The sequence below is a fragment of the Zonotrichia albicollis genome, chromosome 3, assembly GCF_047830755.1.
Source record: "Zonotrichia albicollis isolate bZonAlb1 chromosome 3, bZonAlb1.hap1, whole genome shotgun sequence".
NCBI classification, from domain to species: domain Eukaryota; kingdom Metazoa; phylum Chordata; class Aves; order Passeriformes; family Passerellidae; genus Zonotrichia; species Zonotrichia albicollis.
Window position 1 is genome coordinate 56,377,857 of NC_133821.1, and position 17,237 is coordinate 56,395,093.

At 36.8% G+C, this 17,237-nt stretch overlaps 1 protein-coding gene across 16 annotated transcripts in view; it reads left to right on the top strand.

Moving 5' to 3' along the window:
• RYR2 (ryanodine receptor 2) overlaps nucleotides 1-17,237 on the top strand; it is a 384,087-nt gene that overhangs the window by 131,608 nt on the left and 235,242 nt on the right. For 14 of the 16 annotated variants that reach the window (XM_074537522.1, XM_074537518.1, XM_074537525.1 and 11 more), the window contains one exon: nucleotides 5,083-5,103. The exons of the other annotated variants lie outside the window; for them this stretch is intronic. In XM_074537522.1, the coding sequence (XP_074393623.1) occupies nucleotides 5,083-5,103 (21 nt within the window). The remainder of the gene's footprint in view (nucleotides 1-5,082; nucleotides 5,104-17,237) is intronic. 16 annotated transcript variants of the gene reach the window in all.

Below are 17,237 nucleotides of genomic sequence, written 5' to 3' on the forward strand. Positions count from 1 at the left end.
ATGCGTGGCATGAAATAAAACATTTTTATTATCCTAGACAAGTTTCCTATTTTGGAGGTAAGTAGCTGCAAGCCTTTTTCTGGCCTTTCCATGACCCTTGGAGTCTCAAAGTTTTCTTTCTAGGGTGATGATTAGTAGAAAATGATGTTTGGGGGAGACAAGTTACTTTGTTTCTACCCAGTAACATTTTCTGATCTAAGTTACATGCAGAGAAGGAGTTAAAGCAAATAGACATGAAAGCAACTCTTGAAGTGTCTTGATGACAAAAGCCTACGCTGGAAGACAACCTTGGGCTGGAACAGAAGGCATATCATTAATTAGCTTGTTCGATATTAAATTCAGGAAGTCAAGGTGTCGATGAAGCTAATCAAGTGTTGTAATAGAAGTGAAGAATACAATTCAATTTGGAATGTAGTTCAATTCTACTTATTCTCACCTTGCTTATCTTTAATAAAGTTTTAGACAAAGATTTTGCTATATGTTCTCAGTTTCCACAAGAGAGAAATGAAAAAAAAAAAAGCAACTTTTAAAATAAGAGTTTGGTTAAGATAAATGAGTTTAAGTGCAAGGGAAAGTATAACATCTACTAGTGAATGGTATACATTTCTTCATTGAGATTTCAGTCACAATCCCATGTGTGGATCATGGCAATATATTATAATTATCATGGCAGTTGTCATAAATTGTTGCAGAGAATGTGATTATCAGGAGTCAGCTGAGATTCTCCTATACACTGTGAAATAAAATTCCTTAGTATTTTTGTGTGCTGCTCAAGGAGATGAAAGAAAACACAATACAGAAGCCAGAATTAGGAATGGGAGGTTGTTTTCATAGCTTAAAGTAGCTTACTTTGTAGCTTGTGCACATGTAATTAATGCCTCTGTATTAGTGGAAATTCAGCACATGTTTTGTGATCCTGCTTTCTGTCAAATTTAAAAAATGAAAAAAAACCTCCTTATAATGCCAGCAAGATCCCTCTTTATTTCTCTGCAGTTAGTTCCTGGCTTCTTATGATGAAGAGAAAGTAGGGGTAGCAGAATAACATTTCTACTCTTTTAACTTGCTTTTATGTCTGGTTAGTGTAGTTCTGGGCATATGCAGTGCTTGGGAAAAAAAGATAAAAAACCGGCTTTCTGGTTTGGATTAAATGCATTTAAAATGAAAGCTTGACTGAAAAGATTGGAGCTCTGATGTGCCTCTGAAGAGGAGTCAGCAAGTGCAGATCAATCTGGGATTTCTGGATTAGCATAGCAGTAAATTATTAGCCAAATAATTGACTGTATGTTCTTCTTACTAGAGAAACCTGAAATTTTAAGGGAAGTATTAAGACTGTAGTATAGTGCTCTCTTCTAGTTCAAGGAGGGAGATTATTTCATCATTCTAAATGCCATCTTTGATCTTTTGCTTGATTCTTAGAACAAAACTTGTAATCCTTGGGTTTATTTTTATAGCACTACTTGTATATTTTAGATGCCCAGATATATGGGTGCTGTACCATTTTATTATCCACTGCTCTCCAGTTTCAAGTGTCATAATTTTTACTCATTAACTTAGGTTGATGGCTACTTGCTAGCAGTAATTCTTTTGAGCTCAAATTAGTAGCTTTCTGTAAAATGATTATTGTAGTATAAGTAGCTCGCAGTCACTAAATAAATTCCAGACATGATATATCCTTCAGTCTTTTTCCTACTCTCATGTTCTCATGGCAAGATAATAATTCCTGTACTCAGAATTGTCACATAGAAATGTACTCACTAAATTATGATATCCAGTGTTAGAGAGTGTCATGTTCTTTTTTTTTTTCCTTAGAAAATCTTTGAGTACCAGGTGCATAAGGAAAAAAAAATTCTAAGTAGCACACTGCTTTTGACATGTATATCTTTTAAAATGGACTATGCATCCTCTGCTGGAGGAAGTGTTGTAAATCCAGATCCTCTTTGGGTAAAGAAAAAGAGAAAAAAATCAGTATATACATACCTAAACATTTTATTTTTCCAAAAAATATGACTTAATGGTCAGGAGAGAAGATGAGCTGGATGAAAAAAAGTTATTGATTTCCAGGGATTTGGGGTTTTTTTTCTGACTAGGCAAAAATTCCTGTGCTTTATGAAGTAAATGATTGTACTGTTCTTTTGGACTGTGTCTAATGCAATGTATGATTGAAATGAAGCAGTTACTGTGAGATGCCGCAGTGAGAGGTAACTTCAGAAGTGACTGCCAGTCCGTTCATACTATGTCCCCAGCCTATCCTGAATTTTAAACCTTCCTAGACTAGTTGAAAGATCTACACCTCCTAACAGGTGAACAAGTCAGGAAAACCTGAATTATTTATGTAGAACAGGTAATTTCAAGTCCAAGAAAATTAAGCACTCCAAAAAAAGAGAGGTAATAAAATGTGGTCTGGTAAAAGAGAATGTTAGAATTTGTTTGCTTGTTTGTTCACTCTCTGGTGTGTATGTGAATTTTCTGTTTGTTTTGTTTTGTATGTTGGTTTTTTTTTTTTCAGTTCTCCCCTTGGATTAATGACCAATGCATATATAGCAACAGAAGCTTTGATTCTTAGTGTTTCCTGAATTTGGATGGGTGCTGGGAAATCCATGGGAAAAGGGTTCCTGTGGCTTCTAGTCTTGAAGACAGACAAAAGATGGAGGTGTCAGTGTGAAACAGAATCTGTATTTAGATGTGCTGTGAAGCATTTGCTTACTTGTTTTCTGAATCATAGCTTAGATCTTAGAAACATGTGCTAGACTGAGGTATCAGCTATTTCATTTCTGTTTGTGTGAGCTTTGCATTTATTTTGTCTACATTAGGGCAATTGCTCTTGGATATGAGTAATCTTATTTATCTTTAGCTTTACCTAATCCGTGTTCCTAGAAATTTCCAGATGAGTAGATATAATATTCTAGCATGCCTTTTTCCTCCTCCAAGGGGGATACTAAATGACAAGGTCACAAGTCTTCCAGAATAGGTTCCAAAAGCAGACAAAATTTTATTTCCATAAGTTGCACAAAAAAGTCTTAGAATTTGTGACAAAGTGGCCTGTAAGAAAGAAATGTCTTTTTTTGTGACTTGAGTCACTCAAAGGACTCTCCCACAGATGAAACAGGAGCACAGCAAGACCTGGGAGGGCTCTGACGAAGCTCACAGCAGAAGGCCTATAAAATACGGCTGTAATTACATATGGAGGATCTTATTGTGCTGTGCACTGCACCACACTTTCAGAGTCAGATCTCTGGATGAATTCATAGTCATTCCCATGTGGGTGTCAAACTGTACGGTTTGACAAGTGTACATGCACGATTCAAGTGCCTGTCCTGAGAGACATTCTATTTAAACATGAATGTACCAAAGCAGAATTAGTGTGTGCAGTGTATAAATACTTGGAAAATATTGCACATGACTCATGAAGCTATCTGGTGTCCATAAGAATAAAGTAGGTGGACAGTTCAGCAATTATGAGGCAATTAATTGTAAAACTGATAATGGCTGTTGAGCTTTGAGTGGGTTCTCTGATAACAGTTGAGGCTGCCTTTTTCACTTACGCTTTGGGACAGCAATTTCTTCTCAAAGCAGGGCAATAAAGCATGCATCACCTCTTTCTAGCATTGTCACACAGGCAAATTGCTTGCAGTGCTGTTTTCAGAGCGTATATAATTTTAGCAAAACAAAGGATGCATCAAAGGCAGGATAATAAAAGAAATACTTGTACATAAATCTAACTTGGCTATTCTTTACTCCTTTTTTAAGACAGTGTGGTTGTTTTTAAGAAAGTGTAGTTGCATTTAGATTTAAATCATTGCTTACTTTTAAAACTTGCTGACATCTTATCAAATAATTTCTTATCATGTACCTGTTTTAATATATTTAGCTGTTTTTGAGGAGGCATTTCTGCAGCTGTGGTTGATAACAAAAGTCACAGTAAAGATTGCTGAGAAAATAAATAGGGGCAAATCAGAATTTTGTGTAGCACTGAACAAAAAACATAAAGCTGCTCTTTAATTGAAATGTATATTAAAAGTGAGAAAGTTCACTTTCAATTGAGTTATTTTAACAGATGAGAACTAAATACATTGCCTTTTATTACAGTAATTTTACAAGCAAGTTGACGTCTAGATATTACTGGTTTTGAAAATTGCTCTTGCTTTTCTCTAAGCTATCTTAAATTATTTAACTTTTATGTGGCATCTGCTAACAAAAGGTCAATATGTGAACACTGTAAAACCTCTGAAAGGATGATATTCTGCAGCATTTTCTGTGCCAAGTCCAGAGAGCAATCTGCTACAGATATACTGCTCTTGGTGCCAACAAAGTATTTAATAGGTAGTGGCATACTAACTGTTCTAGTAGCTGAATTGTGTTCTAGTAGATAATATCAATCCTATCTGAGACTGTAAGGCAGTCCAAAGACTTTTTAGAGAGAGTAATTTAAAATCTGTTTCCTTAATGAGTCCTGAAACTCATTGGTAATGTGAAACCTTAAGCTTTTGGAGTTATTCTCACTTTACCTGTAGAAGAAATGGATGACATTTTTATGTGCTGTTCTCTGTTCTTGTGCAAGATATTCTCATATGCTACAGGTTGTAGGGTTAGGGTTTTACAGGTACCCCTAATTTTAACTTTAATATTATGACATTCTTTAAATTGACAAATCATGAATAGCAGCAATGAAACCTTTCCAAGTGAATGATGTTCACTAATGGCAGAGCTTTACTTAGGAGGAAATGGAGAGATGATTTGTAGGATACTGTATTCTGCATTTTTGACTGGTTGGTACTGAATACAGTGTGGAAATAATTCAGCATCAGTCTTCCTTTGCTGCCTGTTATCTGATTTTAGAGGGACATTTTTGACTTCTAGAATTTGAAGTGTTTTCCACAAAATAAAGACAGAAAGTGAGGTATTGGCATTTTAAAGAGAAGATGCCAGGAGAATATCTTCATTACTAGAAGCTATAGAATAGAACACATTTTCTTTCATACTAGATACATTTCTGAAAATATGAAATGTTAACTTCAAAATAGACTTTGATATGCTGTATTTAAGGAAAGAGATTTACTGATTTCTTGCTTTTTCTTTCTACAGCTAGTTGATGTGGAAAAATGGGTATGTGATTCTGTCTTTTATTCACTTGATTCCAAATGTTCCATGTTGCCACTGAGTCTAACCTGTCTGTTTTGATACCCTGTGTGTTCATGACCCTTCAACTTGCATGGCTCAAAAAAACCAAAAAAAGAGGCGAATGCATGGTCCTGTAAAATCTGGTCACTCCTGAATTGTCCTACCAAATTTCATGTTACCACAGTGACTTTTATCTCTTTAAATTTGATCGCAGAGTCATGTAATAGAAAAGTATGATTACTGACTTTCAGTTTTGAGCCCTGCTGTCTAATGTTTTAACTCCATTCTGTAACCCACCCTGTCTTTTCCAGTATAGACACTGTAATCTTAAACTGCATGACAGTAAGATAGTTAATACTGATAAATAATGTGTGATGCTATGTGTAACTGCAAGTATACAAAATATATTTAGTGATGCAGAACAGCTGCTACAGAATAAAAACAATATTTCCTAGATCTTAGCAAATAAAGCACAATTGTCTGCTTAATGTGTTGTTAAGGCCTTACCTAATGTGTCTGTGTATACCATACATATTTGTTTGGGCATCTGATATAACTCCCCCCTGTGGGACATGTTTATGTGTGTTTTTCTTCAATGTAATCTCTAACACCAGTGTTATGTAAGAGTTAGTGGTCGTAAAATGTATGTAGAATTGTTTGTTCACCTTGTGAATATTTGAGGCCTCTCTGAAAGCTTGGACTATAATAGGTCTCCTTGGTTTCATATCACTTAGTTTGGGCTGCACATGACCAGAGACACCCTCAGGTGTCCTCTGAAATATGGCCAATAACATAACTGTAGACTGGTCTTGTTTTATTTCAGCCAGAAATTACAGAATTTTAATCTGTGATTATTACATCTTTGTAGTAAGTAGTGACTCAAGTTAGAGCTTGCCTGAGACTCCTGTAGGTAAGTACATTGTTTAAATAGTGGCTTAGGCTTTTCAACACTGTTTCTACCATACTCAAAAATATCTGTGACACGTCACATACATAGGTAGATATTTGTAATATTTATTAAACAATAACTGCAGTTAAGTATTAACTTTTGCTAATTGTATCAGTATGACTGCATTATCCATATTCTGTGGGTCTAGTATTTATGACAACCATCAATTGCTATAAAATTGATTTTAAGTGTTTTTAAGACATACTGATGGTCAGGTTATCTTTTTATTTTGTCCAATTTATGACTGAGAAAGCTTGGTTATACATTTTTAGATTCTGTTATTTTATTCCTATGAAGAGTTTTGCTATAAAGAGAAAAAACAGCAATAAAAAGCACGCTCAGTACTATACAGGCACCTCTGCTCGTACTCCACAACACATAAAATATTATTGCCAGAAGTTTATTGGTGACACTGACGTGGCTCATTTTTGATTGAAGAATTCATAATCTGTTAATGGAAAATGTAGTATTACTTGCATAAATAGAAATCAGATCTGCTGTTTTGGTGGTTTGTTTTTGGTTTTTTGTTTGGTTTTTTTTGGCTGCTTGCTTTTAAATTCAGAACTTAGTAACATCAAAATCTTGCTTCAGAAAGACTGCTTCATCAAAATGTGTTCTTAAACCATTTTTAAAAGAACTGGTTCCCATGAGAGCAAAGCTAAATGTGTCATTCCAAGTTAAATTGGGTAAATAACTTTTCCTAATGACTGATTCTATAATCCAGACAACCTCTCTGGTGGGGGTGGAGTGCATACTGGCTTTACTGTCATACATAAAATTATTCTCTCAGATGAAGCTCCAGTCTGGCCTGTAAAGCAGCTTTTAACTCCCTCTGTAACTCCAGTGTTACCAGAGGTCTTATGGGGCCTGGAGGTGCAGTGAATTGATTCAGTAGAAAGCTGGCTGCTGAAAAGCTGCATGCTCACAGGGGCAGACACCTCACTCTAACACATGTATTTCTTGATAAGCCATTTCCCAGCACAGAGCACACAAGGTTAAAGCAAGTGTGTTAGTTATATCTATCTGTGGGAACCTTAAAGCCCAAGCCCAGAGAGAAACTTCATGTCAAATTAATGAGCAAATTACTAGCTGAACTTGCTGTAAGCAGTTTCATGCTGTTCAAAGGATAAGCTAAAGTCATTCACTTCTGAGCTGTTCTAGCCTATGAAGTGTGCTAACAAAAGTTTTAGAAGAAATTACTCCAGTTCCTGTGTACTTCTGTCAAATGGCTATAATTTTTCTTGTGATTTTGTTCCAAAATCATTATTCTACTGAAAGTATGGGCTCTCAGTTGAAGCTGGGTACAAATTAAATGGCTTTAAGATCCTTGTTGAACTCTTGGCTTCATCCTTTTGTCTCTGAGCAGGTATCAGTGAAGACTTGTAGATCTGCTTCAGTGCAGAATCAAATAGATTAAAGAATCTTGCCCAATGTAAAACCTAGTGGAAGTAAGGCATCCTTGTTCCCATTTCATATCTGAAAAAGGCTTTTCAGTTTTTTATAAAAATACCAAGGTGGGGAACCCCCAGTACTTGATCAAAGGGATTTATTAAATTTGAACCAAAATTTCGAAGACCCTGATTATATTTTCTTTACAGAGAAAATGACAGTAATGAAGTAAGATGAAACTGAATAACACCTAGTGAAAGGAGTTCCTTTAATCTCCCTGACATTTTCTCTCTTTTAATGTATTTATGAAATAAGGGAAATAATTTTAAAGTGTCTTTTTCTGTGAATTAGCAATGTGCTTGCAAATTTGTGATCTCAAGGGAGGTGTTGTATACTTGCATACAACAGGACTAATGCACTCATAAAAGCACCTGTGTGTCTGCCTTGGCTTTCAGGTTAACTGCTCAGCTCTACAGCAGGTATCATGTCCGGTTTATCTCGGCTGTTTGAGGGGCCTGGAAGGCCCGGGGGTGGCCTTGGGGCAGCCCGCGGGTCGAAGGACGAGAAGAGGCTTCAGTTCTTCTTTCTGGTTTTATGTTTATTAATTGTTTATCTAAAAGATGTTCTTTCAGCCTAACAAAGATCCGCTCAGCAGTCAGCTATGGGCACACTGAGCCGTCTCACGGACCGCTACGTATCTTTATACCCCTAGTTACGTATACAATATTTATCATTTTTCCCCAATACCATCTATTCTTATAGCTCGGTGTACTCTTAGTAATAACTAATCCAAAGGTGCCACCGTGGCCAAAGAAGATGGAGGAGAGGAGGAAGAAGAAGGAGGGCAGGACACACCCCAATTCCTCCATCTTACTCCTCTAAACCCCCCTGTACATAAATCTTAAACTCTGTTTCTCACCCTCTAATTAGCTAATCTTTTCACCCTTCACTCTGGTGAGGCCCTCTTATCTTCATAAAGGTGTCGTCTCCCGTGTAGGGTCAAAGTCTTGCCACTAGACACTTCTGGCAACATTCCAGGACTCCCGGGCCCCCCAAGGGTGGTCTCGGGGGCCTTGCATCCCAGGACTCAAATCCTGAGATCCCACAGTATCAGTGTAAGGATAAGAAATTTCCTTGGATATCTCTGGTGATGTAATGATTTGGCCTTTTTACACATTTAACTATATCGAGTTGGTAAATGATTTTGCAAATTTGGCATTAAGAGCCGTCCAGAATTATTGTTTTCTGGAGGGATTACTCTGAAGAGCTTTTTACCTGAAAGGAAATGCAGTGTCTGGTTTCTTAAATTCAAAGTGCAAGGTACAAGAATTCTCATGTTTATCCTGGCTGATGGCAAAGCTATGCTAGTTACAACATTGTACAATTGTCTTCAGTTTTTGAGACAGAGAAACATCTTCTGCTGAGGATAATGATAATTTTTTTTCTTTTCTCCTCAAGTAGTAAGTATGTTAGCTCAGCTTTATGCCACTAGTGAAGCTGATTTTCAATTTCTTTGGAGAAAAGAAACTTGCAGAGTAAGAACACCCACTTTAGAAAGAATTGTTTTTCATTACCGAGACTTCTAAGCTGAGAAGTAGTGAATAAATTCTCACTTTGATAGTGAGATAAATATAACAAATGGAATTTGACTAGTGGAAACAACCTAGCGTTCTTGTGGAGGCTGGAGTGAGCCACAAAACAAGGCTTCATCAAGGGGAATTATTCAAGTAATACATCTTCAGTTCTATTAAAGTAATTGAGTACACATCAGTACTTTATAGTCAGTATGATTTTCAAGCATTAAGTGAATTATATAAGGACAATTTTTTCTTATAATTTCTTGCTCACGCTTTGTTAATTTGCTGAAATATAGATTAATTTTTCATATTGCTGTGGGAAAATACGTTATTTGTGCACAAATATTTAATCCTCAAATATAAAGGATTTGCATTCAAATTTTAGATATAACATAGACTGCAGAGGTGGCTCAGTGTAGGGAGTAATATGAGCACTGTTAACTCAGTTTCATATACTGAGAACTCAGTTCTAATACATGTCTTGAAGGAAAATGTGAGATAATACTGTATGATGTTGAAGTGAACAGGCATATCAAAATGGAATGACTATGGAAATGCTGCTTAAAATGTCACACCTACAGTGATAGTTTCAATCACATCTGTAATTCCATCTTTAGAGTATTGTATATTTTAGCAGATGCTAATTGCAGCCCAAGTCTAATTCACATCAGCAAAATAAACTGATACAAACATTTTCTAATGTACACTATTTCATTTCAAAAGAAAACTATGTGTATATGCATTTAAACCTGTCTCAATCAAATAGTGACATTTCCAAATACATGCTAAGGTTTCTTTGGTGTTTCTCCTTCAGTCCATATTACAGAGCTGAGAATTTCAAGCTGTGTTCTATGTAGCAATAGTAATTTCTGTGAATTACAGCAAAATATCTCAGTTTACTTGTTTTCAGTATTTGTTGGGTAGGTTAGTGTAAAGGTCTAATATTTTTACAGAGCAAATGGAATGCTATGAGAATTCCACAAAAGATATAGTCAGAAGATGATCTCTAAATTAAAGGATTTTTGGCAACTTTTCTATTAAAAAATTTCAAATAAAATAGACATAATATTTTTTTCTCTTTGCATCTAGCCAGAAAACTCAAGAAGTAAGGTGAAATTATGATAAATTAGAATAGTAAGTGATAAACTACCTGAAAGCTGTCCAAGGAGCCAAGGAATATAATGGCCTCAAATAGCTGTAAATATATTTAAAACACATCCTAAATGTACTCAGATAAATCTTCAGTAGGTTTTAAATGTCAATTATCTCCTTTATTTTGAGAAGGAGGAGGTAATTAGGAGGATTAATAGAATGATGAGTGTTATGTTCCTCAAATATAATGATTTGAAATTCTGCAAAGGCTTTTCTATTGCTTTTCCTTTTTCAAATACTGTTCCAAGCCAGTAAGGTATTCCAGCTGCTGAGTGCTCAGTGCATTTTCTTCATGAGGATATTTGTTTGATGCTAAGCACTCACATTTGTCCCTGAAAGGTCAGATAGCATATGCAACTGAAGACTTAATCAGAGGAATATGATTATCCTGTTGTTGGTTACATTCAATTACCTGTCCTACCTCTCAGGACAACTTCTGAAAAAATTGAACACTGAAGAAATGCATTGAAAATTAGAGGACACTGATTTCTTTAACAAGAGAAGGAGAAAGTGGTAATTTCAATGCATTTAGTCATCAAATTTGCATTGGTCTCACTTGTACAGGATTTACTGTACTCACTGCTTACTCACTCCCTTCACCCAGTCACAGTGGAGTGCTCTTGCCACTCATTTCTAGTCAGGCTCTCTTTGACCTCCAATACAGTCAGTTGTTGGGATCTCCCTGTCACTCCAGAAATACAAATGGGAATTGAAGGTATTAAAACTGGAGTATACTAGTGTATACTAGATTATTCTATCACTGTGGGTCTGATGAGACAAACCATTGGATGCACACAGTTCCAGTAAAATCCAGAAAAGTCCAATTGTCCTTTTCATCCGTCTTTCTGTGGGCAAGGTCCTTGTAGTCCTAGCACTAGTTTTGACTACTCACTTCTTGTAAATATGAATGAGAAGTCCCTTCAATTAAGAGTAAGATCAGCCCTTCTGCTCTCGGGAATTTCCCACAGGAAACTGGACCAGCAATTTTCCTGGAAGAACCCCGTTTGTGATTGTTTTTCTTTGCAACTCACATATTTGTGCCTCTAGGACTGAAGCAGATTTTCCTCCTTAGTTCTCCTCTTTGTGGTCACTCAGGTCAAACTACAGGGTGGTGTGTACTCACTGTGTCCTCTCTTTTGAGCAGAGCACAGCTTACTCCTAATAGTTGAGTTACTGGTCCATACAGGTGGGGAGTTGGATCTCTGTGCTGCTGGACCAGTTTTTCCACCGCTGACGTGATAGAGGAAAAGAGATTTTCTTCATTTTCCTGGAGTTGGCCAGCCAATTAACCCACCTCCAGCATGGCTAATTTCTTCAGGTACTGGATATCTTTCTCAGGGGTGGTCCACTTGCCTAGGTGACATATAATATCTTTCTTGAAGGGATACCTTTCTTTCACACCTTACAGAAGTTGCCTTCAGAACCTAAGGACTTGTACCCTTTTTTCAACCACTTTGTTTATCAAAGAAAGGAATCCCAGCTGTTTTGCTTCCTGACCCTCTAATTCTGGGCTGCTGCTCCCCTTTTCCCAACATAGGAGCAGGAAGGTGACAATGAGCTTACCTAGACACTAGACAGCAGTTGAAGTCTTTTCACACATCTCACAGCTCATTCAGGGAAAGAGATCAGTGGTCTGCACCTCATTTGTGAGTTTTTGCTCTTTATTCTCCTTTATCAGTGCCTGCCTCTCTCCCTCCTCCTGTTCTTGTGGTGGCCCTGCTTTGGGATAGTCTGCCTTGTTAATTTTTTCCTCCTGCTCCCTCTTAGAAGATGCTCTTTCATCCCTTACTAAATGACCTCACTTTTGCTTCCAATATTTCTTTTTGTGTACTGAGAAGACTGACACTGGCATGTGTTGGTTCTTTGGTTCAGCTGCAGTGCCAGGGCTTTGGTAGCTGCAGAGCCTGTCCTTTTGCCGTCAGATCCAGAGACCTTCTCTGCCCCTTGAGGGTACTGAATAATGTTGAACAGGGCTCAGTAGACCTGAGTCAGGCTAAAGTATGGGATTTGTGTCTTTCTGGAATTGCCAGGATGACAGAAAACCTTTTCCAAATATTTTACTAGTTTCTCAGTATACTGCATTTGTTCAGAGTTGTAATTGCAAAATGTTGGAGGTGACCATTGTCCTAGGCACTTGTGTATTCTATCCCACATACCCTGCCACTCATCACTATCCAGCCTCAGTGCAGATCTCTGGGTGGTATTCTTAAATAGTTGTTTAACCTTAAACAAGACCTGAAACACATTCAGGAGCTCTAGCAATAGGAACATGCTCGTTCAGACATCCTGAGAATATTCAAAATTCTCAAGCACTGTTGTAATTAGTCTGGAGAAGGGAAAGATGGAAGAAGGTATTTCCCCCATAGATTGGCTCTCCTTGAAGTAAAGATAAAAGATGTAATTATTAATAATTTCTAATAGATGGTGCCTGGTATACAGAGGCGGTGGCAATGCTGTGTACAAACCCCAGGTTAGTCTCACGACCCTCAATTTAACCTGTCCTAATGCAATGTTACAAAATACAACAAAATAATGGCATTAATCCAGCCCCCAGAGCTGATAAACAGTATGGCAGGGAACATATACCACAAATAAGATATGTTACATAATTCAACTTGAGAACATGTACAGCAGCTGTAAGAAAGATGGCCTTTTTATCAAGGCCAGTTTTAATAGGATGGGTGTGATAGCTTTAATCTGAAAAAGGGTCATTCTATATTATATATAAAGAATTTTTTTTTATGATGAGAGTGGTGAGACACTGGAACAGGTTTCCCAAAGAGGTGGTGGATGCCCCATCCCTGAAAACATTCAAGGTGAGATTGGATGAAGCTCTGAGCAACTTGTTCTAGTTGAAGATGTCCCTGCTCATTGTGGGAGTTTGGACTAGATGATCTTTTAAGGTCCTCTACAACCCTAAACATTCTATGATTCTACATTTCCATGGACTCCGAGAACAAATAAGTCAACGTTGTGACCAGAGACTAATAAACTAATAAAATGAATGCTTATAAATAATTTTTATAGCATTCTCTGGTCAGATATTTTGGTATCTCAACCCTTTGTGCCCCATTTTGGGCTCCAGAAAGACTGATGGTTTAAATCTGCAGGCAGTTAAACACCACACTGCTAGCTCACTGCCTCCCCAACCACCAATAGGATGAGGGCAAGAACAGAGAGAAAAAAGCAAAGTTTCTGGGTTGAGATAAGGACAGCTTAAGAGGACAGAAAACAAAATAATAATAATCTGAATGAAAAAGGAATTAGACTATTCAAAGCAAGTGATGCACAATGCAATTGCTCAGCACTCACCAACTGATGCCCAGCCAGCTCCTGAGCAGTGGCCCCAGGCCAACTTTCTCCCCATTTTGTATGTAAAGCATGACTCTATATGGTGTGGAATATCCCTTCGGCCAGTTTGGGTTTGCTGTTCTGGCTACGTCTCCTCCCAGCTTCTTGTGCTCTCCTGCTCCCTGGCAGGGTGATAAAAGAACCTGAAAAGTCCTTGACTTTTTATAAACACTGCTTAGAAACAGCTAGAATATGCATGTTACTGATACTGTTCTCATCCTAAATTCAAAAGACAGCACTGTGCCAACCACCAGGAAGAAAATTTACACAGTCCCAGACAAAACCAGGACAGGAAGTTAGAATGACTTTGTAAATTTGAAATTAAATGTGTGTTCTATCTGTTTAATTTTCATATATGCATTCTGAATTGCTAATGTTAGTCCAGAAACTTATGTGCACAATTGTCCTGAGACACAGAGAACAAGTGTTAAGGAGCAGGAAGTTCTGCCCTCTGCAGAGAATGAGTTGAAAACATTTCTTGTGTAACAGCTTGTTGCATACATAAAGTACATAATTTCTGCTGGTTTTTTTTTTTCTTTCTCTCCTTTTTTTTTTCTTCCCAAGCTGAGAGGTAATGTTTTTCAGAGTAAGCATTCTCATTTACCTAGGAAGAGATTTGGTCTAAAAACCTTGGAGAATGTTCTTGCAGAACAGTATGATGGGAGCATGATAGGAGTGTTCAGAACTCTGTGCTGGCCATTTGTTTGCAGCTGTGGCCCTCACAGGTCCTGATATGCAACTTCTCAGGCTTGGCCTGAACATTCACAGGGCATTTGCTTAGCATTTGTGGGCATTACTTATGTTTAAGTATTTGTGATAACATTTCAAAGTATGGTGTTTTTTTAAAGCAATAGATAGACAGACAGACAGATAGATAGATATGTGTTCAAACTCCCCTCACCCACTGTTGTCTTTCAATTGTTTCTTGAGGGGCTTATTCATAGCACATTCTAGCTCTAAGAATCATCTGTAAATTATCTTAAAAATTATTAAGGAACCAAAGTAGCTCTAAAGCACATGATATGACTGACCCAAATAGATGACAATTGCTTCTCTCGCATTTGCTATAGTTCATTTAATACATCAGCTGAAGAGAATGAATTGTTATATCTGGTCCTTCAAAAAATTCAGCACAAGAATTGTCCTGTATCATTTTCGTAATCAATAGAAGATACAAATTATTCACTTTAATTTGAAGGTAGTTAAAAGATTACAATCAAGCATTTAAATAAATTATCAAAAAAAGAACCATAAGATTTTACAGGACTGCTGTTTATCGTACTTGTAATATGAGAAAAAAAATGGGGTCATGTAATTCACAGAATAAATTTTTATATATGAATGGCAGCTGGAAGAAACTGAAGTCTTTTGATAGATCTAATGTCCTTGATAAACTGACAGCATGTTGGCAAGTGAAAGTCTCTATTGACAAATACAGATTTTCACAAATAGGAAAGGATTAATTTGAATTAATCATCCACATAAATTGTTTATGTAGTAATGAATTTACACACATCCCACTGTAGTAAGCTCAGCAAAGATTCCTGGTTAGTTTCTGGAACCACCCAGTAAAAGCAGCAAAATTTCTGTAAGAACTACAAGGCTATACTGATAACAACCAAATAGCCCTAGAAGAAGAGAAGGAGAGAAGTCTTTGAACATTTTAAGATTATTAGATTATAGTGTTTTTTTTTTCTTTTAGCTAGAACATCTTGTACATCTTTGAGAACAGATACTTCTCTTTAAAAAAGCACATACGAAATGAAAGCAGCCAGCCTTGCTTGGAAGCTCTCCAGCTAGAATATCTTTTCATTTGGGATAGAGACAAACTTCAGTGTTCATTTTCAACCTTTGTGATATCAGAACATGAACTGATGAGGTCAAAAGGGGAAAGGTGGCCATAAGTCTCTGACAAAGAAAAGAAAATCACTGCATGTAACACATCACTCTCCTTTTATTCTTAAGCAGCCTTCATGAAAATTTGCGTAAACATTTCCATAATCTTCTAGCATCAGCCATGTGGCACTTAATTTTTTTAAACCAGCGCATGAAGTCTTAGTAATGTTTAAATTTTCTTAATTTATTTTGCATTTGCATACAATATGTTACTACAGTAATGGTGTTGCTCTTCAGCAGTGCACTTTGAGTGCAGGATTTAACAGCTCACATTGTACTTTTTAGAAACTCATCAGAACAAGTTGTTTAAGATGATCAGGCATGGCTCCTGTTTTGCTTGTACTGTGTTTAATCTTTAAGCATAAGAGTCTCATGTGCTATATTATTTCAAATTAAGAAAAATCTGAGAAAACTATTGCAACAACAAAAAAAGGATAAAGTCTTGTTCAGAGTAGCTGTTTTGCTTCCTAGCATGAGCTATAATTATGTTAATTGCAATGATAAATGTTCCTTTTAAATGTGGTTTCTAGTGAGTGTATCCCACTCACTTTTTCAGGGGAAACAAATCCCATTTTTATGCACCTGAAAGCAAATGTTCATTTCACATTTTCTCTTTTTTTTTCCCTTCTCATTGATCTACAGAAATTTATGATGAAGATAAGGAAGTTAAACATTTGGTATTATACTTCCTATGTATTCCTACAATTTAATTAATTCTATTTATTAATTTTTAACAACAACATCAAACTCACCTTCTTGAACCTAAAACATACTGAATTAAAAAAAAAATTGAATTTAGAAACCACGATGACTCCGGTTTATTTTGGGGTTATGATTGTGAAGGACCAAAGGCAGACTGTGGAGAAAGGACTTTAGTCTGCTTTCTCTAATTTTCACTTCATACCAATCCTTTCAGTGAGAGTGTAGCATTACATGGTAAATACAAAATCTTGACACGATGAATAAATAAAAGAAGTTACAGTAAAACATTTAGGAAAGCAGGGACAGCACATTGTTTCTTCTGTCACAATAATGCTGTTTGGGTGGTTTTGTGTCTCACCTGTGGGGTGGTTGGGCATTTGGGATGCCCACTTGGATGCCTATTTTTGGGATGGGGCTGTCACTGGCATTTGCTGGAGCTCTGTTTCTTGGGGCTGTTTTTTGCCTTTGTTTTTTGTCTCATTAAAAATATGACAAAGCGCTTGAACCTCCAAGTATTTTGAATAACTAGCATTAAATAATCACCTGCAGTTTTCTCCAAAATGTGTTGATTATCCATTTTCTACTTTAATTACCAGTCTATTCACAATTCAACATATAAACTGATTTCTTTACTGATTTTCATCCCCTAAGAGTTTTCTTTTCTATGGTATGGTCTTGCTTCACTGTCACTCTCCAAAAGTGAGCAATTCTCAGCTAGATAAGCAGTTCTATTTTAAGGGCTGGATTTAATGATGTCAGAGGAGTTTTCTTAGCATGATTCCTCTGCTGATCCATCTTTTCTTCCCACTCGGCTGTCTTATTCTTTATCTGTGAGTTTCTTTCTCGAGTGACAAGGATGATTCACATTCCTTGTACTGTTCAACAACAGAAAAAGCTTAGTCACGATCCTTAACCTGTGAAAAATGCCTCCCTCCTCCGCTTATTTAGCTCTAAAATAACCAGGAAGATTTTTATTATTTCTTCTATGTTCTATGCAGATAAGGAGGAGGAGAATAGGGAAAGAGAAATCCTCACTAGGCTAAAGGAGAAATCAATAAATTTTATCTTCCTGGGTGATTTCTTTTCCAAAACACTGGAAGTGC